Source organism: Anabas testudineus, chromosome 9, assembly GCF_900324465.2.
Source record: "Anabas testudineus chromosome 9, fAnaTes1.2, whole genome shotgun sequence".
NCBI lineage: Eukaryota > Metazoa > Chordata > Actinopteri > Anabantiformes > Anabantidae > Anabas > Anabas testudineus.
This window is the reverse complement of record NC_046618.1, coordinates 19494218-19515835: the sequence shown is the minus strand read 5'-3', so window position 1 is coordinate 19515835 and position 21618 is coordinate 19494218. Positions and strand designations below refer to the sequence as shown.

The 21618-nt window shown below is 38.9% G+C and overlaps 3 protein-coding genes and 1 long non-coding RNA gene across 5 annotated transcripts; 3 read left to right on the top strand and 1 right to left on the bottom strand.

Moving 5' to 3' along the window:
• Positions 1–207: 207 nt before the first annotated feature.
• On the top strand, positions 208–1700 carry tal2 (T-cell acute lymphocytic leukemia 2). Its single transcript, XM_026344281.1, has 2 exons — positions 208–326; positions 1349–1700. The coding sequence occupies exon 2, from the start codon at positions 1362–1364 to the stop codon at positions 1698–1700; it is 339 nt and encodes a 112-aa protein (XP_026200066.1). The 5' UTR covers positions 208–326; positions 1349–1361.
• LOC113151340 lies at positions 1610–16591 on the bottom strand. The gene is made up of 4 exons (XR_003297711.1): positions 16452–16591; positions 16072–16175; positions 15513–15617; positions 1610–1693 (listed from the first exon to the last, which is right to left on the bottom strand). It is a non-coding gene; the product is annotated as an uncharacterized LOC113151340 (long non-coding RNA).
• On the top strand, positions 5946–9463 carry LOC113151337 (UDP-glucuronosyltransferase 2A1-like). The gene is made up of 6 exons (XM_026344280.1): positions 5946–6863; positions 7026–7174; positions 7335–7466; positions 8363–8450; positions 8670–8889; positions 9075–9463. The coding sequence occupies exons 1-6, from the start codon at positions 6140–6142 to the stop codon at positions 9352–9354; spliced, it is 1593 nt and encodes a 530-aa protein (XP_026200065.1). The 5' UTR covers positions 5946–6139; the 3' UTR covers positions 9355–9463.
• Positions 11163–21047, top strand: LOC113151336 (UDP-glucuronosyltransferase 2A1-like). Of its 2 annotated transcripts, XM_026344279.1 has the most exons (7): positions 11163–11923; positions 17675–18297; positions 18430–18578; positions 18711–18842; positions 19460–19547; positions 19871–20090; positions 20299–21047. In XM_026344279.1, exons 1-7 carry the CDS (start codon positions 11196–11198, stop codon positions 20576–20578), a joined length of 2220 nt encoding a protein of 739 aa, XP_026200064.1. In that variant the 5' UTR covers positions 11163–11195; the 3' UTR covers positions 20579–21047. The 2 variants fall into 2 exon arrangements, with proteins under 2 accessions (XP_026200064.1, XP_026200063.1); XM_026344278.1 differs by lacking the exons at positions 17675–18297; positions 18430–18578; positions 18711–18842; ... (1 more) ...; positions 19871–20090; positions 20299–21047 and adding exons at positions 12063–12211; positions 12349–12480; positions 13597–13684; positions 14981–15200; positions 15372–15651 and having other exon boundaries at positions 11163–11919.
• The last annotated feature ends 571 nt before the right edge of the window (positions 21048–21618 follow it).

The window sequence follows — 21618 nt, the reverse complement described above, 5'->3', positions numbered from 1 at the left end:
TTCTAAATAACAGACAGGAGGGGGTGTGTGTTGTAACAATCCCTCCTCAGCAACCATCGACCTCCACATCAGCACACGTCACACAATAGGGTTCACCCTGCTATAAAATGTGGGATGCGAGCATGCAGCAGTCTTCCCCCTTCTCTCTCCCTGTCTGTCTGCTCCCCATCCCTCCCTCTCACTCTTCTACTCTCTCTTTCCCTCTTGCTCACAAGGATCTCAGCGAGCATGAGGAGACACGACTGAGTGGACGTTCACACTGGACTCCTGGACACTGATGACCTGCTGACTCTGCAACTGATTTCTCCACATCTCTGCACATACAGGTTAGAAATCTGGTGTAATAAATGTTTGGTTTCCCTAGAGGCCATATGTTTCCTCTCGGGTCAAGTAAATAATTAATCAGCCAACTGGAGTATGTATTACAACACAGACGTCAATATAAATACCCTGTGCTAGTACTGACAGTAAAGACATTATGTGCATATTTAATGTTATATAATTATAATTATACAATATAGATTTTGTTGCAGAAGCTTTAATTTAACCTGAAGGTTTCGTAAATCGAAATACTTCTAGTTCATCATCTGTATAAAAAAACCTTTAGTTAATGTAGTTATTTGCAGCTATAGGGATACTTTTCTAATCAATTTACAAGAAATTATTATATATATCGTGTATATATATATATATATATATATATATATATATATATATATATATATATGTACACACACTACTATATTTTCCAAAGATGAATTACTAGCTGATGATAAATTAATAAACACATAGTGTTTTATAGCCCATTTATTACACTTATTGTGCCTATTACGAAAGCGTAACAGGCGTTTGATGCAACATGCCAAAAGATTTGTCAACAAAAACAATAAATAAAATAAATAAATTATCATGATAAAAATGTCTAAATAATTTCATCTTCCTCTTGCAGCTGTCGGATAAAAGCACTAAAAATTGTCTCACTAAGTTAAATATTTAAATAAAAGCCTTTGAATGCATCTTAAAAACAAAAACAGACATGCTACAGTGAGGTGGCCAGTTTCTCTCATGACGTAGTTTAGGTTAAGCCTCCTCCTAATCAGTCACCTCAGCATTATTCCATGATTTCTTTCATTATTGATTAATCTGTGGATTATTTTCTTGATCGTCTATAAAATTGTTCTTTAAATCTGTAGTTTTGTCCAAATAAAGAGTCTTAACTCCAATATATTCACTTCACATAATCTTATTTAAGAAGCTGGAGTTTGTGAATGTTCAGGAAAAAAAAGACAAACTATTATTTAACCCTCAAAACAGCTGATTAATCTTCTTAATCAACTAATCGTTACAGCTCTATCAGCACCATGACCAGGAAGGTGTTCACCAATACGAGGGAGCGTTGGCGCCAGCACAACGTCAACACCGCCTTCGCCGAGCTCCGCAAGCTCATCCCCACCCATCCTCCAGAGAAGAAGCTGAGCAAGAACGAGATCCTGCGTCTGGCCATGCGTTACATCAACTTCTTGGTGCAGCTGTTGGAGAGCCAGAGCGGTCAGCCGGCCAGCCACTCCCCCACCGCTCTACTCACCTTTCTCAGAGGAAACATGGAGCAGCTGCACTCCCCTGCACACCCCTGGGCCCTGACCAGTGACACCGAAGCTCCGTCACCTGGATCCAGCTGTGACAGCTCAGAGGCCTGGTAGAAACACAGTCACAAAACAAAGAGAAAAGAACTTGAGTGGAATCTCGGATCCTTTTCCTGGCTCTAAAAACTGATTTGGTCCTTTTCAAGGCTCATTTTTAAGTTGAACGTCCATTATTGTTTGATGTGTGTGGACTCCAAATGTGGCTGCCTGCTCGCTGATCAGTGTTCAAATTTCATTTGCAGGTGAAAATTAATTTGTATTCTGCATGGATGTGTGAAACCTGTACAATATTCCCTCTGTGTCTTCGTCATGTTAATATTCCTTGTTGCCAACCCACCTGGAACTAATTTAGTTCTGCAATGACAGAGTGTTTTGCCAATGAGGAAAATGGAAGGGATTAAGGAATTTCTCATTTAAAGCAATAGATTCAGAGAAGCATTTGAATAGATAATGGCTGAGCCAAGTCTCCAGGCTGCAATCGTCTCAAAATAGCCAAGGGCACTTTGCTAGAAAAAAGGAAAATGAACATGCTATTCTGTTCTTGAGGAGACAAATTCTGACCTTTTCAATTATCAAGGTTGTGCGATTTCAGAGAGTCACTTCTAAGAAAGAATTTTCCTGTTCTCCACTCTTTTCTACAACTCTCAGTATTTGTTGATTTCTGGTAAGTAGGATTGGGCTAAGGAATTCTGGCAAAACTGACAATCCTCCTCTTCCAATAATTAATCACCTCACTGCACAAATATCTTCTTATTTACAGTACCCGTGTTTTCATCGGAGGTTTTGTGAAATACGCATGTCATAGCCAAAGATTATGAACTGATTGTCTACTGTGAAGAGTGTGCTACTTATCTTCTGATACCTCTTTTGTAAGTTATTTTAGTTTGCTTGTGAACATATAGTATGTTATTTATTTTAACTATTTATTTAATAAATGACTTGTTTATAAAACACAGAACATTGAATTTCTGATTGCACTGTGTACTAGTTACTGAAGTATTGTCACACTGAAAAATGTTCCTGTAGCAATTTCCCCCAATAAGGAAACCAACCTGGTCATTTCCAGTTATTATAAAACAGACACTAAGGCATAATGAAATCATTTCACACTGTGTTGGACACAGCTGATCGGAGGTTAAGAGCAGAGCTGCTACCTCAGCGCGGACACTCTTTGTTCATGCTCAATAAGCCCAGAAACGTTTGTCCTGTGATGACCATGTGGACACAAAGTTGACCTCTGCTCTCTGTCCACTGACCAGAGGCCTGAGAGAGACATAGTAAAAGTGACAGCTTAACTTATGACCCCTGGGGTCAGAGGTGCCTCTGGAGTCAAACACTGACCAGTTGACCAACATGCAGATGCAGGTTTTAAGGAAAACGTCATTTTGTTGTTGCACACGTATCAGTAAGGACAAAAATTTGAAGTAAAGATAGGAATTGCTTTGAAAAGAAAGAACAGAAATAAAATAAAGATGTATTATAATAATTGATTAGTTGATTCATCGATGATACGCACTACACCATCCCAGAGCCCAAAGTCAAGTCTTCAAATGACTGTTCACTTCAGCTTTGCTACCCCCATATCAACAGTGTTGTTTGCACCCGTCGCCATGTTTGGAAGACATTTAAACTGAGGTCAGATGTTTACACGCCTAATCACCCATTGTCACTGTAGAAAATCTGTCCCATTTTCAGACAGAAGGCTGCAACTAACTGAGCTGAAGAGTAAACACTGAGCTGGTGTTGGGTGCCGTCACCCCGGCCGTTAAACTCTAGCTAATGGCGTGTAAACGCAGCAGAGGACAGCTGGACACACTGACTGGAGGTCTGTGGGAACTGACAGGTGATATTTTGTAATCCTGCAAAAAATACTCCACAGATCTTATTGTACTGGGAGAATGATAACTAGGGTACAGCAGCAGTCTTGTCCCACATCGTGAATTTAGGAGGTATTTAAATCTGGTGTAATTTCACGGTGAATTGAGTGATGTCATGTCAAACTGAAATAATACCAAACTAACTACTTCAGTTATTAATAGTTGAACCTAATCATATTATAAAAATATTTTAAAAACAAGGTTTCTGGTGTTATTCAGACTTCCTATTTATCAAATCTTCATTTGAAACTGGATAGGATGGCGTGTGACAGCTTTTGGATACACGCTGTCAGACTGCGAAATGCATTTTGCTGATGCACCTTATTTACGCCCAATCACAGTATGAACATTACTCTGACCTTAACTTTCTCACAGGATTATGAATCCCTGCATTGAAAATAATAATAACAAATCTGTACGCTTCTCATTCCCTCCACCAAGTATAGTTGCCTGATTGACTATTCTCTCCCAAGTATGTGGGTAATCGTCTATTGAGAGCACATTTCCTTATCAGCGTCTAGCACACTGTCTGAATCCGTTATCACAATGGGCCAGATCAGTGCAGGCAGCCCCTCGCTCTCCCGGCTGAGGCGCCCATGAAAAAGAATTTCTGGAGTTGGGTGCCAAACGATAGGCCCTGAGCTCTTTATCCCCTTAAAGCCAATTCACACTCTGCATGTTTAAATATCTCAGCTCAACCCCTGCCTACACTCATACCCCCTCCTCCTTTTTCGCCTCTCCTCTCGCTCCCTCACCCCTCTACCGCTGCAAGTCCAAGCAAGGACTACAGCCTTGGCCGACCTGCAGCCTGGGTGGGTGAGTGTTTGGGATGCAGGTGCAGAGCTGGTTGGAGCGTGAGAGAGGAGGGGAGTCCTTCATTGTTGGGCTGGACAGCACCCTCTCTCCTCTGGAGCACCCTGTGATGGGGAAGCCCACTGACAATCACACATCCTAATCTGATTATGCAAATATCTACTTCAAAAAGCAATACGCTGTAACCCTTACCCTGTGGTGGAAAGACAGAGCAGAGCAGGAGGAAGGAAGGAGAGGAAGCAGCAGGAATGTAGAGAGGAAATGGGAGATGGATCCCATAGAAAATTAAATATCAGCACAAAATGTACAGGTAGTCTCAATGATTCTGCAACTCTGCATGCAACAGTCTGATATGTGGATCAGTTTCTCTCACACATCCCCTGTAGCACCAGGGGAGGTCTGAGGACAAAACAGCACACACTTACACACTCTGAATGGCCAATGACTCCCTCAACAGCGCATTGAATTCAATATTCAAATGCTTATTGTTTTTCCAGACGCTCCTGAATCCAGTGTCAAAAGGAATCTACAATGTTAATGAGGGGGCCGAAGTACCCAGAGTTAAGATTTAGACACCCAAACAGTCGATGGTGACATTTCCCAAGAACAGAGCTTCAACATTACTGATTCCTAAAGGCACGGTCGACAACCCCCGCCTTCCGAATAATCACACCAAGCTGACACCTCTGGCCTCAGTCGCTTTCTGAAAACAGTTGCTTCATCCTGCTGGTAAACAGAAAAGCGTCTACAGCCACACAAAAAGCTGCGTGAACTATGGTCGGGTTATTAAACACAAAATATATTTTTGGCAAATGTGTTAAACTCAAATTACAGTTGTAGTAACAGGAAGGTAGCGTCTGTTAGGACTGTACAAAGATAATTATACTTAATGGACAAACAATGGTACTTGTACTGTAAGAAAACTGCATATTCATTGTGTTTTTCCACATCACGGTTGGTTGGTGCAATACCTCTATAAACTATTTCATCCAGTGTCAATGAGTTACTGGCTCTGGATTATCTACAATATTATCATGTGTATTATTACCCCATCTGAATACAGTATTTCATTTTTAAAAACACTGTTATATCAATACTGGTACAATGATACCCCTATTGTCTCTACCCATATAGCTGACATCCACATATACAGTACATACATATTACAATGAAAGTTTAAAATTGTTTCTGCTGGTGCAGGAAGACAAAGACCTAATAAATCCATAAAGTAATTACACGTCACCATTAAAGGCACCATAGATATTTTATGTCGGCACTAAAGTCAGCAGATCCATTTGTCCTGAGCCAGACAATAGTGTATGACAAGTATAACCACTTCTGTTGAAATGTACGTATAAAACACTGTTTTTCACTTTTTGTCCCTAACCTTCAGACCTAAAATGACAGAGTTACATCCCTTCTCTAAAAAATAACATTTGTTTGGCTTCACTTTCCTGCACTTCAGTGGTATGCAGGGAAATTCTTCCACATTCTCACACAACTTCCTCAAATTACAGAAGTGGAGCCAAGCCCACAGAGCTCAAATGTTTAATTCTACACCACCTCCCTACAGCAAACAATTGGACTCTGAGGTTCTGTGTGTTTTATAATGTGCGGCAGAACAGTTTTATTTCACACATCTGAAACTGTAGCATTACCTTTCACCTCTAAACAGTTGCATATGCTGTGTCATGCTGAACAAAGAGGAGCCACAAGTCTGGTTCAGTTTTGTTTAGTTAATAATTTTTTTTTTTTTTAGCAGCAGATATTAAAAGCATCAGATCATAGCAGTCTTTACACCAAACCATGGAGCTGGGAAAGAGTCTGTCTGCTACTGTTCTGTTGATTCTTTGCATGACATCCAGTGCAAATGGAGGAAACATTTTGGTGTGGTACGCTGAAGCCAGCCACTGGATTAACTTGAAGCCTGTACTAGAAACCTTGATCGACAGAGGACACCAGGTGACAGTCCTGATTCCAAGCGTGTCAATGTTCATGAAAACCAACGAACCCTCACGCTTTCGCTATGAACCCTTCAACGCGTCCTTCTCACTGGAAGCCATGGAGACGTTTATGGACAAGGTCTTTCAATTCTCCATGTATGAGATGGATCAAATGAGCTACTTGCAGATTTACATCAAATTCATGGATATGATGAAGACCAACATGAAGTTTTCCCTGGGATATTTGGACGGTGTGCTGAAATCAGACACCACCATGAAGAAGTTGAAGGAGGGAAACTATGACCTCCTTCTAGCTGACCCCATCTACCCTGGCAGTGACTTAACAGCAGAGATTTTGGGCATCCCTCTGATCTTCTCCCTGCGATTCTCCATAGCCAATAACTGGGAAAGACTCTGTGGTCAGCTACCTGCTCCACCTTCCTTTGTTCCTGCTGCCATGAGCAAACTAACAGACAAGATGAACTTCTCAGAGAGAGTGTGGAACTTTGTCTTCTACATACTTCAGGACATTGTGCTGGATAATGTATTTTGGAAAGAACTAGATAAATATTACTCTGAAGTCAAAGGTGAGTCAACTCTGCTGCAATAGTTAGTATAAGATTAAATATGAATTTCACTTTTGTCAACTATTTGATATTTTAGTAAAGTAATTTTGAGGAATCTCACCTTAAATATTCATGACACTTTGCAATGAGCAATAGCAATCAATTACTTCTGCATTATGACAGGAACACCGACCAGTGCCTGCGAGATGATGAGTACAGCAGACATCTGGTTGATGCGAACTTACTGGGACTTTGATTTCCCTCGTCCTTTCCTTCCGAACTTCAAATTTGTTGGTGGGATCCACTGCAGACTAGCTAAACCTTTACCAGAAGTAGGGGCTGTCTCCACTATTATAAAACTACTAAACTTTTAGTACACTTCCACAGTATTACTGACTGAAACAATGAAGACTGATAATCCAATAAAAGGCTGAGGAAATCAAATCATGTTGATGTTTGCTCTGGGATGAATCTTTACCTCTCTTTTTGCAGAATATGGAGGAGTTTGTGCAGAGTTCTGGAAACGATGGCATTGTGGTCTTTACTTTGGGATCTATGATCAAAAATATCACAACAGAGAGGGCAAACATGATCGCCTCAGCCCTCTCTCAAATACCACAAAAGGTCAGAGTTCTTGGTGCAAAGTAAACTATACTTGAATGACCCCTGCAGTTCTCTATCCCTCTCCCAATAAGGATGAGGATAATAGATGGATGTGTCCCTGCAGTTATGACTGATATTATTCTGTTAAAAAGTTTGTTTTGTTGTTTGGCTTGTTTTAGCCAAGAGCAGTGCCTATTAGGTGTATTTAATTCATATGTTATTCAACATTCAATCATGGTGGATTTAATTTGTCTTTTTCATATTTTGTGATTAGAAAAGCCTCTTTAATTTTAAAGTGATAACAGATCTCTGCCAAGTAATCTTAACTGATTAAATATTAAACAGACAAACTATCAGTACTTAGGAAATGCACCTTTAGCAGCAATTACAGCATTGATTCTGTGTAATTAGGTCAACTTTGCACATGTGGGCATACAATTTGTTTTGATTCTTCTAATTTTCAAGTCTAGACACAGACATTTCTCTATATTTTGGTGATGCAGTGCCTAAATAAAGCATCTAGCCTGATGACAAACAACAAAGTCACTGTCTCCCAAATGGCAAACTCTAACAGCGACTTAATATGAGTTGTTGTATCTTTGCCACCATCTCAGGCCGCTTGTTGCATGGTCAGGGTTGGGGTTAGGATTAGTTGTTGAGCAGATTTAAATATCTAAAAACAAGCCATATTTCTTCCAGTTCTCAGTGACAGATTTAATTGTATTCTAAGGGAATTACTGTGACTTTGCTTGCATTCATGTCCTGACTCATACTTTTTAATAGCCTTTTTATGGCGTGTCCTTTTTGTCCTCACGGACCCAGGATAGTGAGAACATATTAAACATAAAAGCTTTTAAATGCTCTATGAGAAAATAACCACTGTGTTAATATCAAAGCATTTTTACCATTGTCTGAAGGTGCTGTGGAGGTACAGGGGAGAGAAACCAAAGACACTTGGTGCAAACACGAGAATTTTTGACTGGATCCCTCAGAATGACCTGCTGGGTAAGTACATATTTTTATGTAAAAGAAAACAGATTTTTTTCATTATTTAGCAGTATCCAGCCAGTAATACTTATTATGCAGGCAAAAACTATTACTGTGACCCTACTTATTTATTACACTTACACGATACTAATAATATCCAACGCACTCTCTTGTTTCATGCTCAAACTAAAAATGATCCACTGGAGCCACAAAAAGGTAAATGACATTGTGTTTCAGGTCACCCCAAGACCAGAGCTTTCATCACCCATGGTGGCACTAATGGGATTTATGAGGCCATCTACCACGGTGTTCCCATGGTTGGTATCCCCATGTTTGTTGATCAGCCAGACAATATGGTCCACATGAAATCTAAGGGAGCAGCAGTTATTGTGGACTTCAACTCTATGAAGACTGAGGATCTTAGAGATGCAGTAAACACTGTCATCAATGAGAAATCGTAAGTTGTCTTAACTATGTTTAGTTTGCCGTACTGGCCTTTAGAGATGTGAGATTTATTTTTTGCACAATTCGCATCAAAAATACAGAAGCAAGATTGACAACATTTCTGCACAATTCACTTCTCTGTTTTTAACACATAGAAAGTATGAAAAAATGATTGAAAAGCACTTTCACCCCTCTTAGGTATAAGGAAAATGCCATGCGCCTTTCCAGCATGCACCGTGACAGACCAATGAGTGCTCGAGATGAGGCAGTGTTCTGGATCGAATTCACCATGAGAAACAAAGGGGCCAAGCATTTGAGGGTCCAGGCCCATGAGCTCACCTGGTACCAGTATCACAGTCTCGATGTCCTGGGCTTCGTCATCACTGTGGTTCTACTCCTCATACTCCTCTCGATAAAGACCTGTAAATACTGCTTCAGGATGTGCTGTAACAGAAAGAGAAAGACAAAGGCTGAGTAAGGCTGAGGTTAAATTTAGTAAATGTAAGAATCTATAGATGAAAAACTATCAACTAAAAACAGTTCACTGGTCATTTTGTTGGTACTACGGTCAAATATGTACTGTACTGTGCCCACAATAAACTAGATTTGAATTTAAAATAATAAAAACACAGGTTCGTTGATTTTCATGAATGGGTTTTAGTGAATTTTCATCTGTAATGTTAAAAAGATATTAGAGATAAGAATATTATGTGGCCTCATTTGTGTTGTCTCAATGAACATAAAATATTAACCCTGTAAACATTTAAAATGTAAAAACACTAACGTCTACACAGACAAATCCATATTCCGTCTTTGTTGACCTTTCAGTGCCATACCAACAAACTAATAACATCAAGCACACATCAACAAGTAGTGAAAAAAATTTAAATTGTGCGTATGTAATAAGAAAAGCTGCAAATATTTACTCACTTCTATTCTCAACTTCTGTCCTTCAATGATAGTAGCAGTCCTCTTTCTAAATGTGTTTGCTTTTCCAGCTTACCAAGTAGCCTATATGGTCCCATGTTGACAGTAGATACTTCGTTTTATCAAAGGAACAAAAAAAAGTTAAGGCTTCAGGCTAAAATTTACTGTCAAAGATACATTTTTCCACTTAGTGCAGCACAAGTTATGTGCGCCCTCTAGTGATACAAAATGAGAATAGCATCAAAATGTATTTCTCAGGGTGACAGTATGAAGAAGAATAAAGGACAATTTCATACAATGCCATTTAATCTGCTAGGAAAATTAAAGGAAAATCAAGTCGAAATTTCAGAATACCAATAAATATCTGCTCTTAAGCAATTCCCACCAGTCCTTCGGTTAAGAGGTTGATCTTGGATGCTGACGTAATTTTTATCTGCATCAGAAAACAGACACTTAAATTACTCTAAATTCCATCAGCATCATTTACACGTTTTATGACAAACTCTACGAGTTGTTATGGTAAGTTATTACCTTCTTGCCTCAGCAGTCTAAAAACATATCTGTGCACACACACTACAATGTGTACAAATATGACCAAATGTAATGGAAATATGTGTTTATACATGATGTCAGCATAAATAGTTTATGTTGTACATAGTGCTGAAAATGGTAAATGCAGTTTCACTTCGCTGGATGATCCAGCCCCACCCAACTGCATCCTACAGCCAATATTACTTATAAATTCATAGACTTCTGGAGGTGTACAGTAAATATTTTATCAATCACCAAACTAAGTAGGAATCACCTTCAAAAATAATTTTCTAAATAATGTGTGTAGCTTCGATTGTATAATTAGAGGGCACAGTCTCTCCCATTCACATTTGGCACATTTTCATGTGCCATATCCCTTCCATTTCTGCACCCAGTGTGATGTACTAATTTATCCGTTTTTCACTTTTGTCCCTAACCTACTAAAATGACAGAGTTACATCCCTCCTCTCAAAAATAACATTTGTTCACTTTTCACTTTCCTGCACTTCAGTGGTATGCAGGAAAATTCTTCCACATTCTCACACAACTTCCTCAAATTACAGAAGTGGAGCCAAGCCCACAGAGCTCAAATGTTTAATTCTACACCACCTCCTCACAGCAAACAATTGGACTCTGAGGTTCTGTGTGTTTTATACTGTGCAGCAGATAATTTTTATTTCACACATCTGAGATTGGAGCATTACCTTTTACCTCTTAGCAGTTGCATATACTGTGTCTGTTATCTATGTCATGCTGCACAAAGAGGAGCCACAAGTCGGGTTCAGTTTAGTTTAGTTAATAATTTATTTTTTAGCAGCAGATATTAAAAGCATCAGATCATAGCAGTCTTTACACCAAACCATGGAGCTGGGAAAGAGTCTGTCTGCTACTGTTCTGCTGATTCTTTGCATGACATCCAGTGCAAATGGAGGGAACATTTTGGTGTGGTACACTGAAGCCAGCCACTGGATTAACATGAAGCCTGTACTAGAAACCTTGATCGACAGGGGACACCAGGTGACAGTCCTGACTCCGAGCGTGTCATTGTTCATGAAAACCAACGAACCCTCACGCTTTCGCTATGAACCCTTCAACGTGTCCTTCTCACTGGAAACCATTGAGGCGTTTATGGAAGAGTTTCTTCAGTTCTCCATTTATGAGATGAATCAAATGAGTTACTTGCAGATTTATATCAGATTCATGGATATGATGAAGACAAACGTGCAGGTTTCTCTCAAGTATTTGGATGGTGTGATGAAATCAGACACCACCATGAAGAAGTTGAAGGAGGGAAACTATGACCTCCTTCTAGCTGACCCCATCTACCCTGGCAGTGACTTAACAGCAGAGATTTTGGGCATCCCTCTGATCTTCTCCCTGCGATTCTCTATAGCCAATAACTGGGAAAGACTCTGTGGTCAGCTACCTGCTCCACCTTCCTTTGTTCCTGCTGCCATGAGCAAACTAACAGACAAGATGAACTTCTCAGAGAGAGTGTGGAACTTTGTCTTTTACATACTGCAGGACATCGTGCTGGATAATGTATTTTGGAAAGAACTAGATAAATATTACTCTGAAGTCAAAGGTGAGTCAACTCTGCTACAACAGTCAGTTTTTCACTTTTGTGAACTATTTGATATTTTAAGTAAAATCATTTTAAGGAATCTCACCATAAATATTCATGATACACTGCAATGAGCAAAAGTAATTACTTTTTGATTATGACAGGAACACCGACCAGTGCCTGCGAGATGATGAGTACAGCTGACATCTGGTTGATGCGAACTTACTGGGACTTTGATTTCCCTCGTCCTTTCCTTCCCAACTTCAAATTTGTTGGTGGGATCCACTGCAGACCAGCTAAACCTTTACCAGAAGTAGGGGCTGTCTCCACTATCACAAAACTACTAAACTTTTACATGTATTACACTTACACAGTATTACTGACTGAAACAATGAAGAAGTATATGTTGATGGTTCGTACTGGGATGAATCTGTACTTCTCTTTTTGCAGGATATGGAGGAGTTTGTGCAGAGTTCTGGAAACGATGGCATTGTGGTCTTTACTTTGGGGTCAATGGTCAAAAATATCACAACAGAGAGGGCAAACATGATCGCCTCAGCCCTCGCTCAAATACCACAAAAGGTCAGAGTTCTTGTTGCAAAGTAAACTAAACTTGAATGACCCCTGCAGTTCTCTATCCCTTTCCCAATAAGGATGAGGATAATGGACGAATGGATCCCTGGAGTTATGACTGATCTTATTCTGTTAAAAAGTTTGTTTTAAGAAGGAATTTGCATGTTTTAGCCAAGAGCAGTGCCTATTAGGTGTATTTAATTCATATGTTATTCAACATTCAACTTCATTTGTTTTTTTCACACTTTTAGAACAGAAAAATCCTCTTTAATTTTAAAGTGATAACAGATCTCTACAAAGTAATCTTAACCAATTAAATATTAAACAGACATAAATTGAGTCTGTGTAAATAGGTCAACTTTGTACATGTGTGCAGGCAATTTGTGTCGATTCTTCTTTGCAAATCTGCTTTAGCTCTGTTTGGTTTCATGGGGATTTTGAATGAACAGTTCTTTTCAAGTCTAGACACAAATTCAAAGTCATCATAGCTTGTTATTAACAAGCTAAGATGGTGGTTGCTAAGGTAGAGAGGGTGTCTGCCTCCTGAACATGAAATGGGAGCCAATTTTACAGGAGAGGAGCTTGATACCTGAAAACTCTGCCTCCCATTCTGCATTTGGAAACTCTAGGATTTCTCTCTTTTTTCTCTATTCATTTTATCCTCGACCTTAAACTTTGTAGGGCCTGTTGCAGAGAACCTTCCCTACTTCATGATGCTGTCACCACCATGATTCATGAGGCAGCTGGTGTGTTTGTGATGGTGTTGCAGTGTTTGTGCCTAAACAAAGCATCTAGCATGATGACCAACAACAAAGTCAGTGTCTCCCATATAGGCACGCTAACAGAGACTGTTGAGCTGTGATATGAGCTGTTGTATCTTTGCCACCATCTCAGACCACCTCTCCCACGGTCAGGGTTGGGTTTCCAAGGAACGTCCTGTGACTTTTCTTGCATTTGTGGCCTTTTCAACATCGTTTTTGTGGGGTGCCCTTTTGTCCTGACTGTGTAGTTTGTGGCCGGCATAGTGAGAACATATAAAACACAAAAGCTTTTAAATGCTTTACGAGATACTAAAGATTATTTAGCACTGTGTTAATATCAAAGCATTTTTACCACTGTCTGTAGGTGCTGTGGAGGTACAGGGGAGAGAAACCAAAGACACTTGGTGCAAACACGAGAATTTCTGACTGGATCCCTCAGAATGACCTGCTGGGTAAATACATATTTTATGTAAAAGCAAACAGCTTTTTTCAATATTTAGCAGTATCCAGCCAGTAATACTTACTATTTAGGCACACTATTACTGTGAACCCACTTATATATTAAATATACGCTGTACTTATAATATCCAATGCACACTCTTGTGTATACCAAGCAAAAAAAAATACTCTAACTTAATGCTCCATACTCAAACTAAAATGATCCAATACTTGTGCTGTCAGGCTACAACTTTTAAAAATGAACTTTTTCCTGTGTTTTGGTCATGGTTGCAGTTTTTGGATTTTTTTTCCTCTAGCTGTGCAGGATAAGAGGGAAAGAAGTTCTTCTGTTCACACACACTTAGAAAAGTAGGTGGCGGTCCCTTAGCTATGGTGAACACAGACAAGCATTCAAAAGATTGAGGTCATGTGAAAATATCTTAATCCATGCATCCCTCTTTTATCTGCCTTTTATCTGGGGTCAGCTTGCACAGGTAACAGGTTTAACAAGGTAGTCCACACAGGGCTCATTAATTTCAATGCTAAGCATTGTCTGACTTGAATTAAAGTTCATCTGATACTTCCTGAGTCGCCTTCGAAAGGAGGAATTGGCTTGGTCTGGTTCTCAGCATAGACATTCTCTTGTAATTGTCCTATTGCTCAATTGTACCAGCCGTGTTGTGTTCTGATTAGAACCTGTTTCTTGGCAATTTCTCAGAACAAAAAAAAAAAAAAAAAGAGTTTCAAAAGCAAATTTCTGACCATTATGAGTCTTCTCAAACCCACAATTGCTAATGTGCTTGATACTAATAACTAATCTAAAGCAGCCAGTTTTATTGCTTCTTTGATCTTTAAGGACAACAGATTGTATTAGTGCTAATATCACCACAGAGGGGTTTATAACAATCAATAAGCCTTTAAATGGATAAACCTGCATTAGCAAAACACAACATAGCACTGGAACGTAGAACTAATGTCTCCTCTGCACGTGTACATTCCACATCCAAAACCGGGAAAGTAAGAGAATGTACCTGCAAGCATGAATTGCGACCTCATCATCTAGTTTCTAGGGTCAATTGTGGTCCTGTGTGCAGCTCTGTGAATGCAAAAAATCATTTGTGATAATTGTTGCTAGTATTTTCTTTTTTTTTTTTTGAGTAATGAGCTTAATCAGTCCTCCTCTAGTGTATTTATGACTTCTGGGTGCAAGGTGAAATGATCAAAGGTAGTGTACGGTACTTGCCCTGGGACCCTGTGATAGTTCAATCCAGCTGTGCAGCCACAAAAAGGTAAATTACATTGTGTTTCAGGTCACCCCAAGACAAGAGCTTTCATCACACATGGTGGCACTAATGGGATTTATGAGGCCATCTACCACGGTGTTCCCATGGTGGGTATCCCCATGTTTGCTGATCAGCCAGAAAATTTGTCCCACATGAAATCTAAGGGAGCAGCAGTTATTGTGGACTTCAACTCTATGAAGACTGAGGATCTTAGAGATGCAGTCAACACTGTCATCAATGAGAAATCGTAAGTTTTCTTAACTATGTTTAGTTTGCCGTAGTGCCTTTAGAGGTGTTAGATTTTGTTTTTGCAGAATTCACATTAAAAATACAGAAGCAAGATTGACAATGTTTCTGCACAATTCACAGAGACTTGAAAAAAAAAAGTATGATTGAAAAGCATGTTCACCCCTCTTAGGTATAAGGAAAATGCCATGCGCCTTTCCAGCATGCACCGTGACAGACCAATGAGTGCTCGAGATGAGGCAGTGTTCTGGATCGAATTCACCATGAGAAACAAAGGGGCCAAGCATTTGAGGGTCCAGGCCCATGAGCTCACCTGGTACCAGTACCACAGTCTTGATGTCCTGGGCTTCGTCATCACTGTGGTTCTGCTCCTCATACTCCTCTCGATAAAGACCTGTAAATACTGCTTCAGGATGTGCTGTAACAGAAAGAGAAAGACAAAGGCTGAGTAAGGCTGAGGTTAAATGTAGTAAATGTAAGAACCTCTAGATGAATGTCAACTAAAAACAGTTCACTAGTCATTTTGTTGGTACTACTACTACTAAGTATTTACTGTAATGTGCCCACATTAAACTAGATTTGAATTTAAAATAATAAAAACACGGGTGCTTTCCACAGTTTTTTGTAAAATCTGTAATGTTAAAAAGAGCAAATATTATGTGGCCTCATTTGTGTTGTCTCAATGAACATAAAATATTAACCCTGTAAAAATGTAAAAACACTAACGTCTACACAGACAAATCCATATTCCGTCTTTGTTGACCTTTCAGTGCCATACAAAAAAACTTATAACGTCAAGCACACATCAACAAGTAGTGAAAAAAATTTAAATTGTGCGTATGTAATAAGAAAAGCTGCAAATGTTTACTCACTTCTATTCTCAACTTCTGTCCTTCAATGATAGTAGCAGTCCTCTTTCTGAATGTGTTTGCTTGTCCAGCTTACCAAGTATATGGTCCCATGTTGACAGTAGATACTAAGAAATAATAATAAAAACAAAAAAAAAGTTAATCATCAGGGTAAAATTTACTGTTAAGGATAAAGTTTTCACTTAGTGCAGCACAAGTTATGTGCGCCCTCTAGTGATATAAAATGAGAATAGCATTAAATGTATTTCTCAGGGTGGCAGTATGAAGAAGAATAAAGGACAATTTCATGCAATCACATATTATCTGCTAGGAAAATTAATACACTAAGAATCAAGTCAAAATTTCTGAATAAAAATAAATATCTGTTCTTGAGCAATTCTCACCAGTCTTCCGGTTAAAGCGTTGATCTTTGATGTTGACCTGATTTTCATCTGCATCAGAAAACAGACACTTAAATTACTATAAATTCCATCAGCATCATTTACACATTTTATGTCAAACTCTATGGGTTGTCCAAAGTTCTTCTACCTTCTTACCTCAGCAGTGTAAAAACCATATCTGTGCACACACTGTACAATGTGTACAGATATGACCAAATGTAATGGGAATTTATGTTTATACATGATGCCAGTATAAATAGTTTGTTGTACATAGTGTTAAAAATGGTAAATGCAGTTTCACTTCGCTGGATGATCTAGCCCCACCCACCTGCCACCTACAGCCAGTAGTACTTATAAATTCATAAACTGCTGGAGGTGTACAGTAAAAATGTTATCAATCACCAAACTAAGTAAGAATCATCTTCAAAGGCATTTCATGTAGTTGTCAAGACATTTCAGCTTCAGGAGCTGAAAAAGATTTTTAGAAAACTCAGCATACGTACCTACTTCAAACCCACCAAAACACTCAGGTAGAGACTCGTCCACCCCAAAGATCCGGTTGAATACTTGGATGGCAGTCTAGTTGCCATGATTCAACTTCCAGATAACTTCACCTGGACGACTGAGAATCTTCACAGACACATATAAAGCAAACTATTTTAACTTTCAATTGTACCAAGCAAATGATAAAGGCCAAACCACCATTCTCACATTGACAAAAAAACTATTCTTTGGCCTGACCTGCAGGTCAGTGGCATGCATGGAACCTCTTTCACATGCTCACACAACCTCCACAGATTAAGAACTGGAGCCAAGCTCTCTGATCTGAAATGTTTTATTGTACTTAATCTCTCCACAGCTAATTAGAATGTACAGTTTGTTTCGAATTCTGTTTAACTTTGTGAATTTCCTGCAGAAGTTAAATATTATTCACTTTCAGTTTTTTTTTTTTAACTGCACATGAATCATTACCTTTTACCTTTATACACTTGCTTAGAGTGCAACTGTTATCTAATGTGTTATACATGCTGCGCAAAGTTTAACTAAACCTTCTTTAGTTAATTATTGTCTCTCTGGCACGATCTTAGAAAAAACATCAAGGAACAGAAGCCTTGCTACACAACCATGAAGCTGGGAAAGAGTCTCTATGCTTCTGTTCTGCTGATTCTTTGTATGACATCCAGTGCAAATGGAGGGAACATTTTGGTGTGGTACACTGAAGCCAGCCACTGGATTAACATGAAGCCTGTACTGGACACCTTGATCAACAGAGGACACCAGGTGACAGTCCTGACTCCAAGCGTGTCAATGTTCATGAAAACCAACGAATCCTCACGCTTTCGCTACGAACCCTTTAACGTGTCCTTCTCACTGGAAGCCATTGAGGCATATATGGAAGAGTTCCTTCACTTCTCCATGTATGAGATGGATCAAATGAACTACTTGCAGATTTACATCAGATTCATGGAAATAATGAAAACTGACTTCTATTTTTCCCTGGGATATTTGGACGGTGTGCTAAAATCAGACACCGTCATGAAGAAGTTGAAGGAGGGAAAATATGACCTCCTTCTGGCTGACCCCCTCTACCCTGGCAGTGACTTAACAGCAGAGATTTTGGACATCCCTCTGATCTTCTCCCTGCGATTCTCCTTAGCCAATAACTGGGAAAGACTCTGTGGTCAGCTACCTGCTCCACCTTCCTTTGTTCCTGCCGCCATGAGCAAACTAACAGACCAGATGAACTTCTCAGAGAGAGTGTGGAACTTACTCTTCTATGCACTGCAGGACATCGTGCTTGAAAAAACTTTTTGGAAAGAATTAGATGAATATTACTCTGAAGTCAAAGGTGAGTCAACTCTGCTACAACAAATACCTTTATATGAACCACATGAAATGCTCTGTCCATATAACTGCTTGGGATTAAGTGCTTCAAGTATTGTTGGTACCTTACAATGAGCTTACTTTTGCATCATGACAGGAACACCAACCAGTGCCTGCGAGATGATGAGTAGAGCTGATATCTGGTTGATGCGAACTTACTGGGACTTTGATTTCCCTCATCCTTTCCTCCCCAACTTCAAATTTGTTGGTGGGATCCACTGCAGACCAGCTAAACCTTTACCAGAAGTATGAGCTGTCTCCACCATTAGAAGAAAATTGACCTCCAGTCAGAACTCCTGACTACAACAACAAACAATAAGAAGAAAATACATTTATGTTAATTTGTGGTGGGAAAATATTGAACTTCTTTTCTTGCAGGATATGGAGGAGTTTGTGCAGAGTTCAGGAGACAATGGCGTTGTGGTCTTCACTTTAGGATCCATGATTAACAATATCACCACAGAGAAGGCAAACATGATCGCCTCAGCCCTCGCTCAGATCCCACAAAAGGTCAGAGTACACTGATTAGGACCCCTGCAGTTATGACCATGCTCTTATTATGTTAATGATTTCAAAAGAGGGGTTTTGCATGTTTTAATAAAGTACAATCCCTATGAAAAGTATTTTATTTATATTTTTAACAACATTTAGTCAGGACTGGTTTGTCTTTTTTTTACAATAAGCAATAGAAAAAGACAAAATAATCTAAATTAAATAAAATATAATGAAGTGCTTCGCACATCTGGACACTGCAATTTTTCCCCACTCTTCTTTGCACAACCTTAATTAGACTGAGATCATTGCTCTTACTCCATTCCTTCGCCATTTTTAAAATAATATGTAGTTTCAACTGTAAACTTGGAGGACACTGTCTTGCCTCCCATTCACAGATTCTCATGTGCCATATCCTTCTTAATGATGGATTCAACTGGACGCAGTGTCATGTACTAAATCGCACTGGTTAGATTTTATATGTACATATTAGTCAGCACATTTTATTTCCAAATAAAGGTATTGATGTTCTGTTAGAAAATACAACTATTTCAGTTTCAAATTATCAAATGTTTCAAGACAAAACTAAATGAGTGCTGTGCTAATCTAAAAATATTTTTTACTACCATCAATAGGTGCTGTGGAGGTACAGAGGAGAAGAACCAGAGACACTGGGTGCAAACACGAGAATATATAACTGGATCCCTCAGAATGACCTACTGGGCAAGTACATTTTTTCTGTAAAATAATCATATCACTACATAAGTGATAAAGAGATGAGAACTCTTAAACAGCCTGCACTGTGTTTGGGTCATAGCTATATTTGGATATCTTTATCTTCATAGTACAGAATAATATATTCTTTATATTATTTTTAGTCAATTTGATTCATCAGCTTCATCAATGTGCCTCGGGAAATAATGAAATGTAGTGTAAAGTACACACTATATAGTGTGGTTCAATAGGGTCCAAACAACCAATCATTCCCCAGGGGCCAAGTAAAAGTTGAATCCAGTTACGAGAAAGTAATCAACATTTCATTTCAGGTCACCCCAAGACCAAAGCTTTCATCACACATGGAGGGACAAATGGGATTTATGAGGCCATCTACCACGGTGTTCCCATGGTGGGTATCCCCATGTTTGCTGATCAGCCAGACAATATGGTCCACATGAAATCTAAGGGAGCAGCAGTTATTCTGGACTTCAACTCTATGAAGACTGAGGATCTTAGAGATGCAGTCAACACTGTCATCAATAAGAAATCGTAAGTTTTCTTAACTACGATTTGTTTGTTTTAGGGTACTTAGATGTGTCACAGCTTCTTTGCAATTGTTATTTATTGGGAAATCACATTAATAACACTGAAACCAAACTGCTAATATACCATAAAAAAACATGGTCTAATTAGTGTTTTTGCAGGATTAACCAAGTGAAAATTTAATTATACCCCTCTATCACCTGTCCCTTCATAGATATAAGGAAAATGCTATGCACCTTTCCAGCATCCACCGTGACAGACCAATGAGTCCACTGGATGAGGCAGTGTTCTGGATCGAATTCACCATGAGAAACAAAGGGGCCAAGCATTTGAGGGTCCAGGCCCATGAGCTCACCTGGTACCAGTACCACAGTCTCGATGTCCTGGGCTTCGTTGTCACTGTGGTTCTACTCCTCATACTCCTCTCGATAAAGACCTGTAAATACTGCTTCCAGATGTCCTGTAACAGAAAGAGAAAGACAAAGGCTGAGTAAGGCTGAGGTTAAATTTAGTACATGTAAGAACCTATAGATCAAAAACTATCAACTAAAAACAGTTCACTGGTCATTTTGTTGGTACTACGGTCAAATATGTACTGTACTGTGCCCACAATAAACTAGATTTGAATTTAAAATAAAAACACAGGTGATTTCCACAGTTTTTGTAAAATCAGCCTTTTACTGAATAGTCATCTATTATGTTAAAAATAGCAAATATTAAAATGTAAAAAGAAAATGTAAAGATCAATTTTACACGTAGTGCAGCACAAGTTATGTGCGCCCTCTAGTGATATAAAATGAGAATAGCATCAAAATGTATTTCTCAGGGTGGCAGTATGAAGAAGAATAAAGGACAATTTCATGCAATCACATCTAATCTGCTAGGAAAATTAATACACTAAGAATCAAGTCAAAATTTCTGAATAAAAATAAATATCTGCTCTTAAGCAATTCTCACCAGTCTTCCGGTTAAGACCTTGATCTTTGATGCTGATTTGATTTTCATCTGCATCAGAAAACAGACACTTAAATTACTATAAATTCCATCAGCATCATTTACACATTTTATGACAAACTCAATGGGTTGTCCAAAGTTCTTACCTTCTTACATCAGCAGTCTAAAAACCATATTTGTGCACACACTGTACAATGTGTACAAATATGACCAAATGTAATGGGAATTTATGTTTATACATGCTGCCAGTATAAATAGTTTGTTGTACATAGTGTTAAAAATGGTAAATGCAGTTTCACTTCTCTGGATCATCCAGCCCCACCTTCCTGCAACCTACAGTCAATATTACTTATAAATTCATGAACTGCTGGAGGTGTACAATGAAAATGTTATCAATCACCAAACTAAGTAAGAATCATCTTCAAAGGCATTTCATTTCATGTAGTTTTCAATACATTTCAGCTGACATTTCCAGCTGAAAAGCTTCAGCTGAGAAGCTGAAAAAGATTTTTAGAAAACTCAGCATACGTACCTACTTCGAACCCACCAAAACACTCAGGTAGAGACTCGTCCACCCCAA

Bases quoted from the DNA above. Each gene is read 5' to 3' on its own strand.
- tal2 (XM_026344281.1), top strand. From the start codon at position 1,362: ATGACCAGGAAGGTGTTCACCAATACGAGGGAGCGTTGGCGCCAGCAC.
- LOC113151337 (XM_026344280.1), top strand. From the start codon at position 6,140: ATGGAGCTGGGAAAGAGTCTGTCTGCTACTGTTCTGTTGATTCTTTGC. The intron at 6,864-7,025 runs GTGAGTCAACTC...GCATTATGACAG, and splicing joins ATATTACTCTGAAGTCAAAG to GAACACCGACCAGTGCCTGC. The intron at 7,467-8,362 runs GTCAGAGTTCTT...CATTGTCTGAAG, and splicing joins TCTCTCAAATACCACAAAAG to GTGCTGTGGAGGTACAGGGG.
- LOC113151336 (XM_026344279.1), top strand. From the start codon at position 11,196: ATGGAGCTGGGAAAGAGTCTGTCTGCTACTGTTCTGCTGATTCTTTGC. The intron at 18,579-18,710 runs GTATGAGCTGTC...CTTTTCTTGCAG, and splicing joins CAGCTAAACCTTTACCAGAA to GATATGGAGGAGTTTGTGCA. The intron at 20,091-20,298 runs GTAAGTTTTCTT...GTCCCTTCATAG, and splicing joins ACTGTCATCAATAAGAAATC to ATATAAGGAAAATGCTATGC.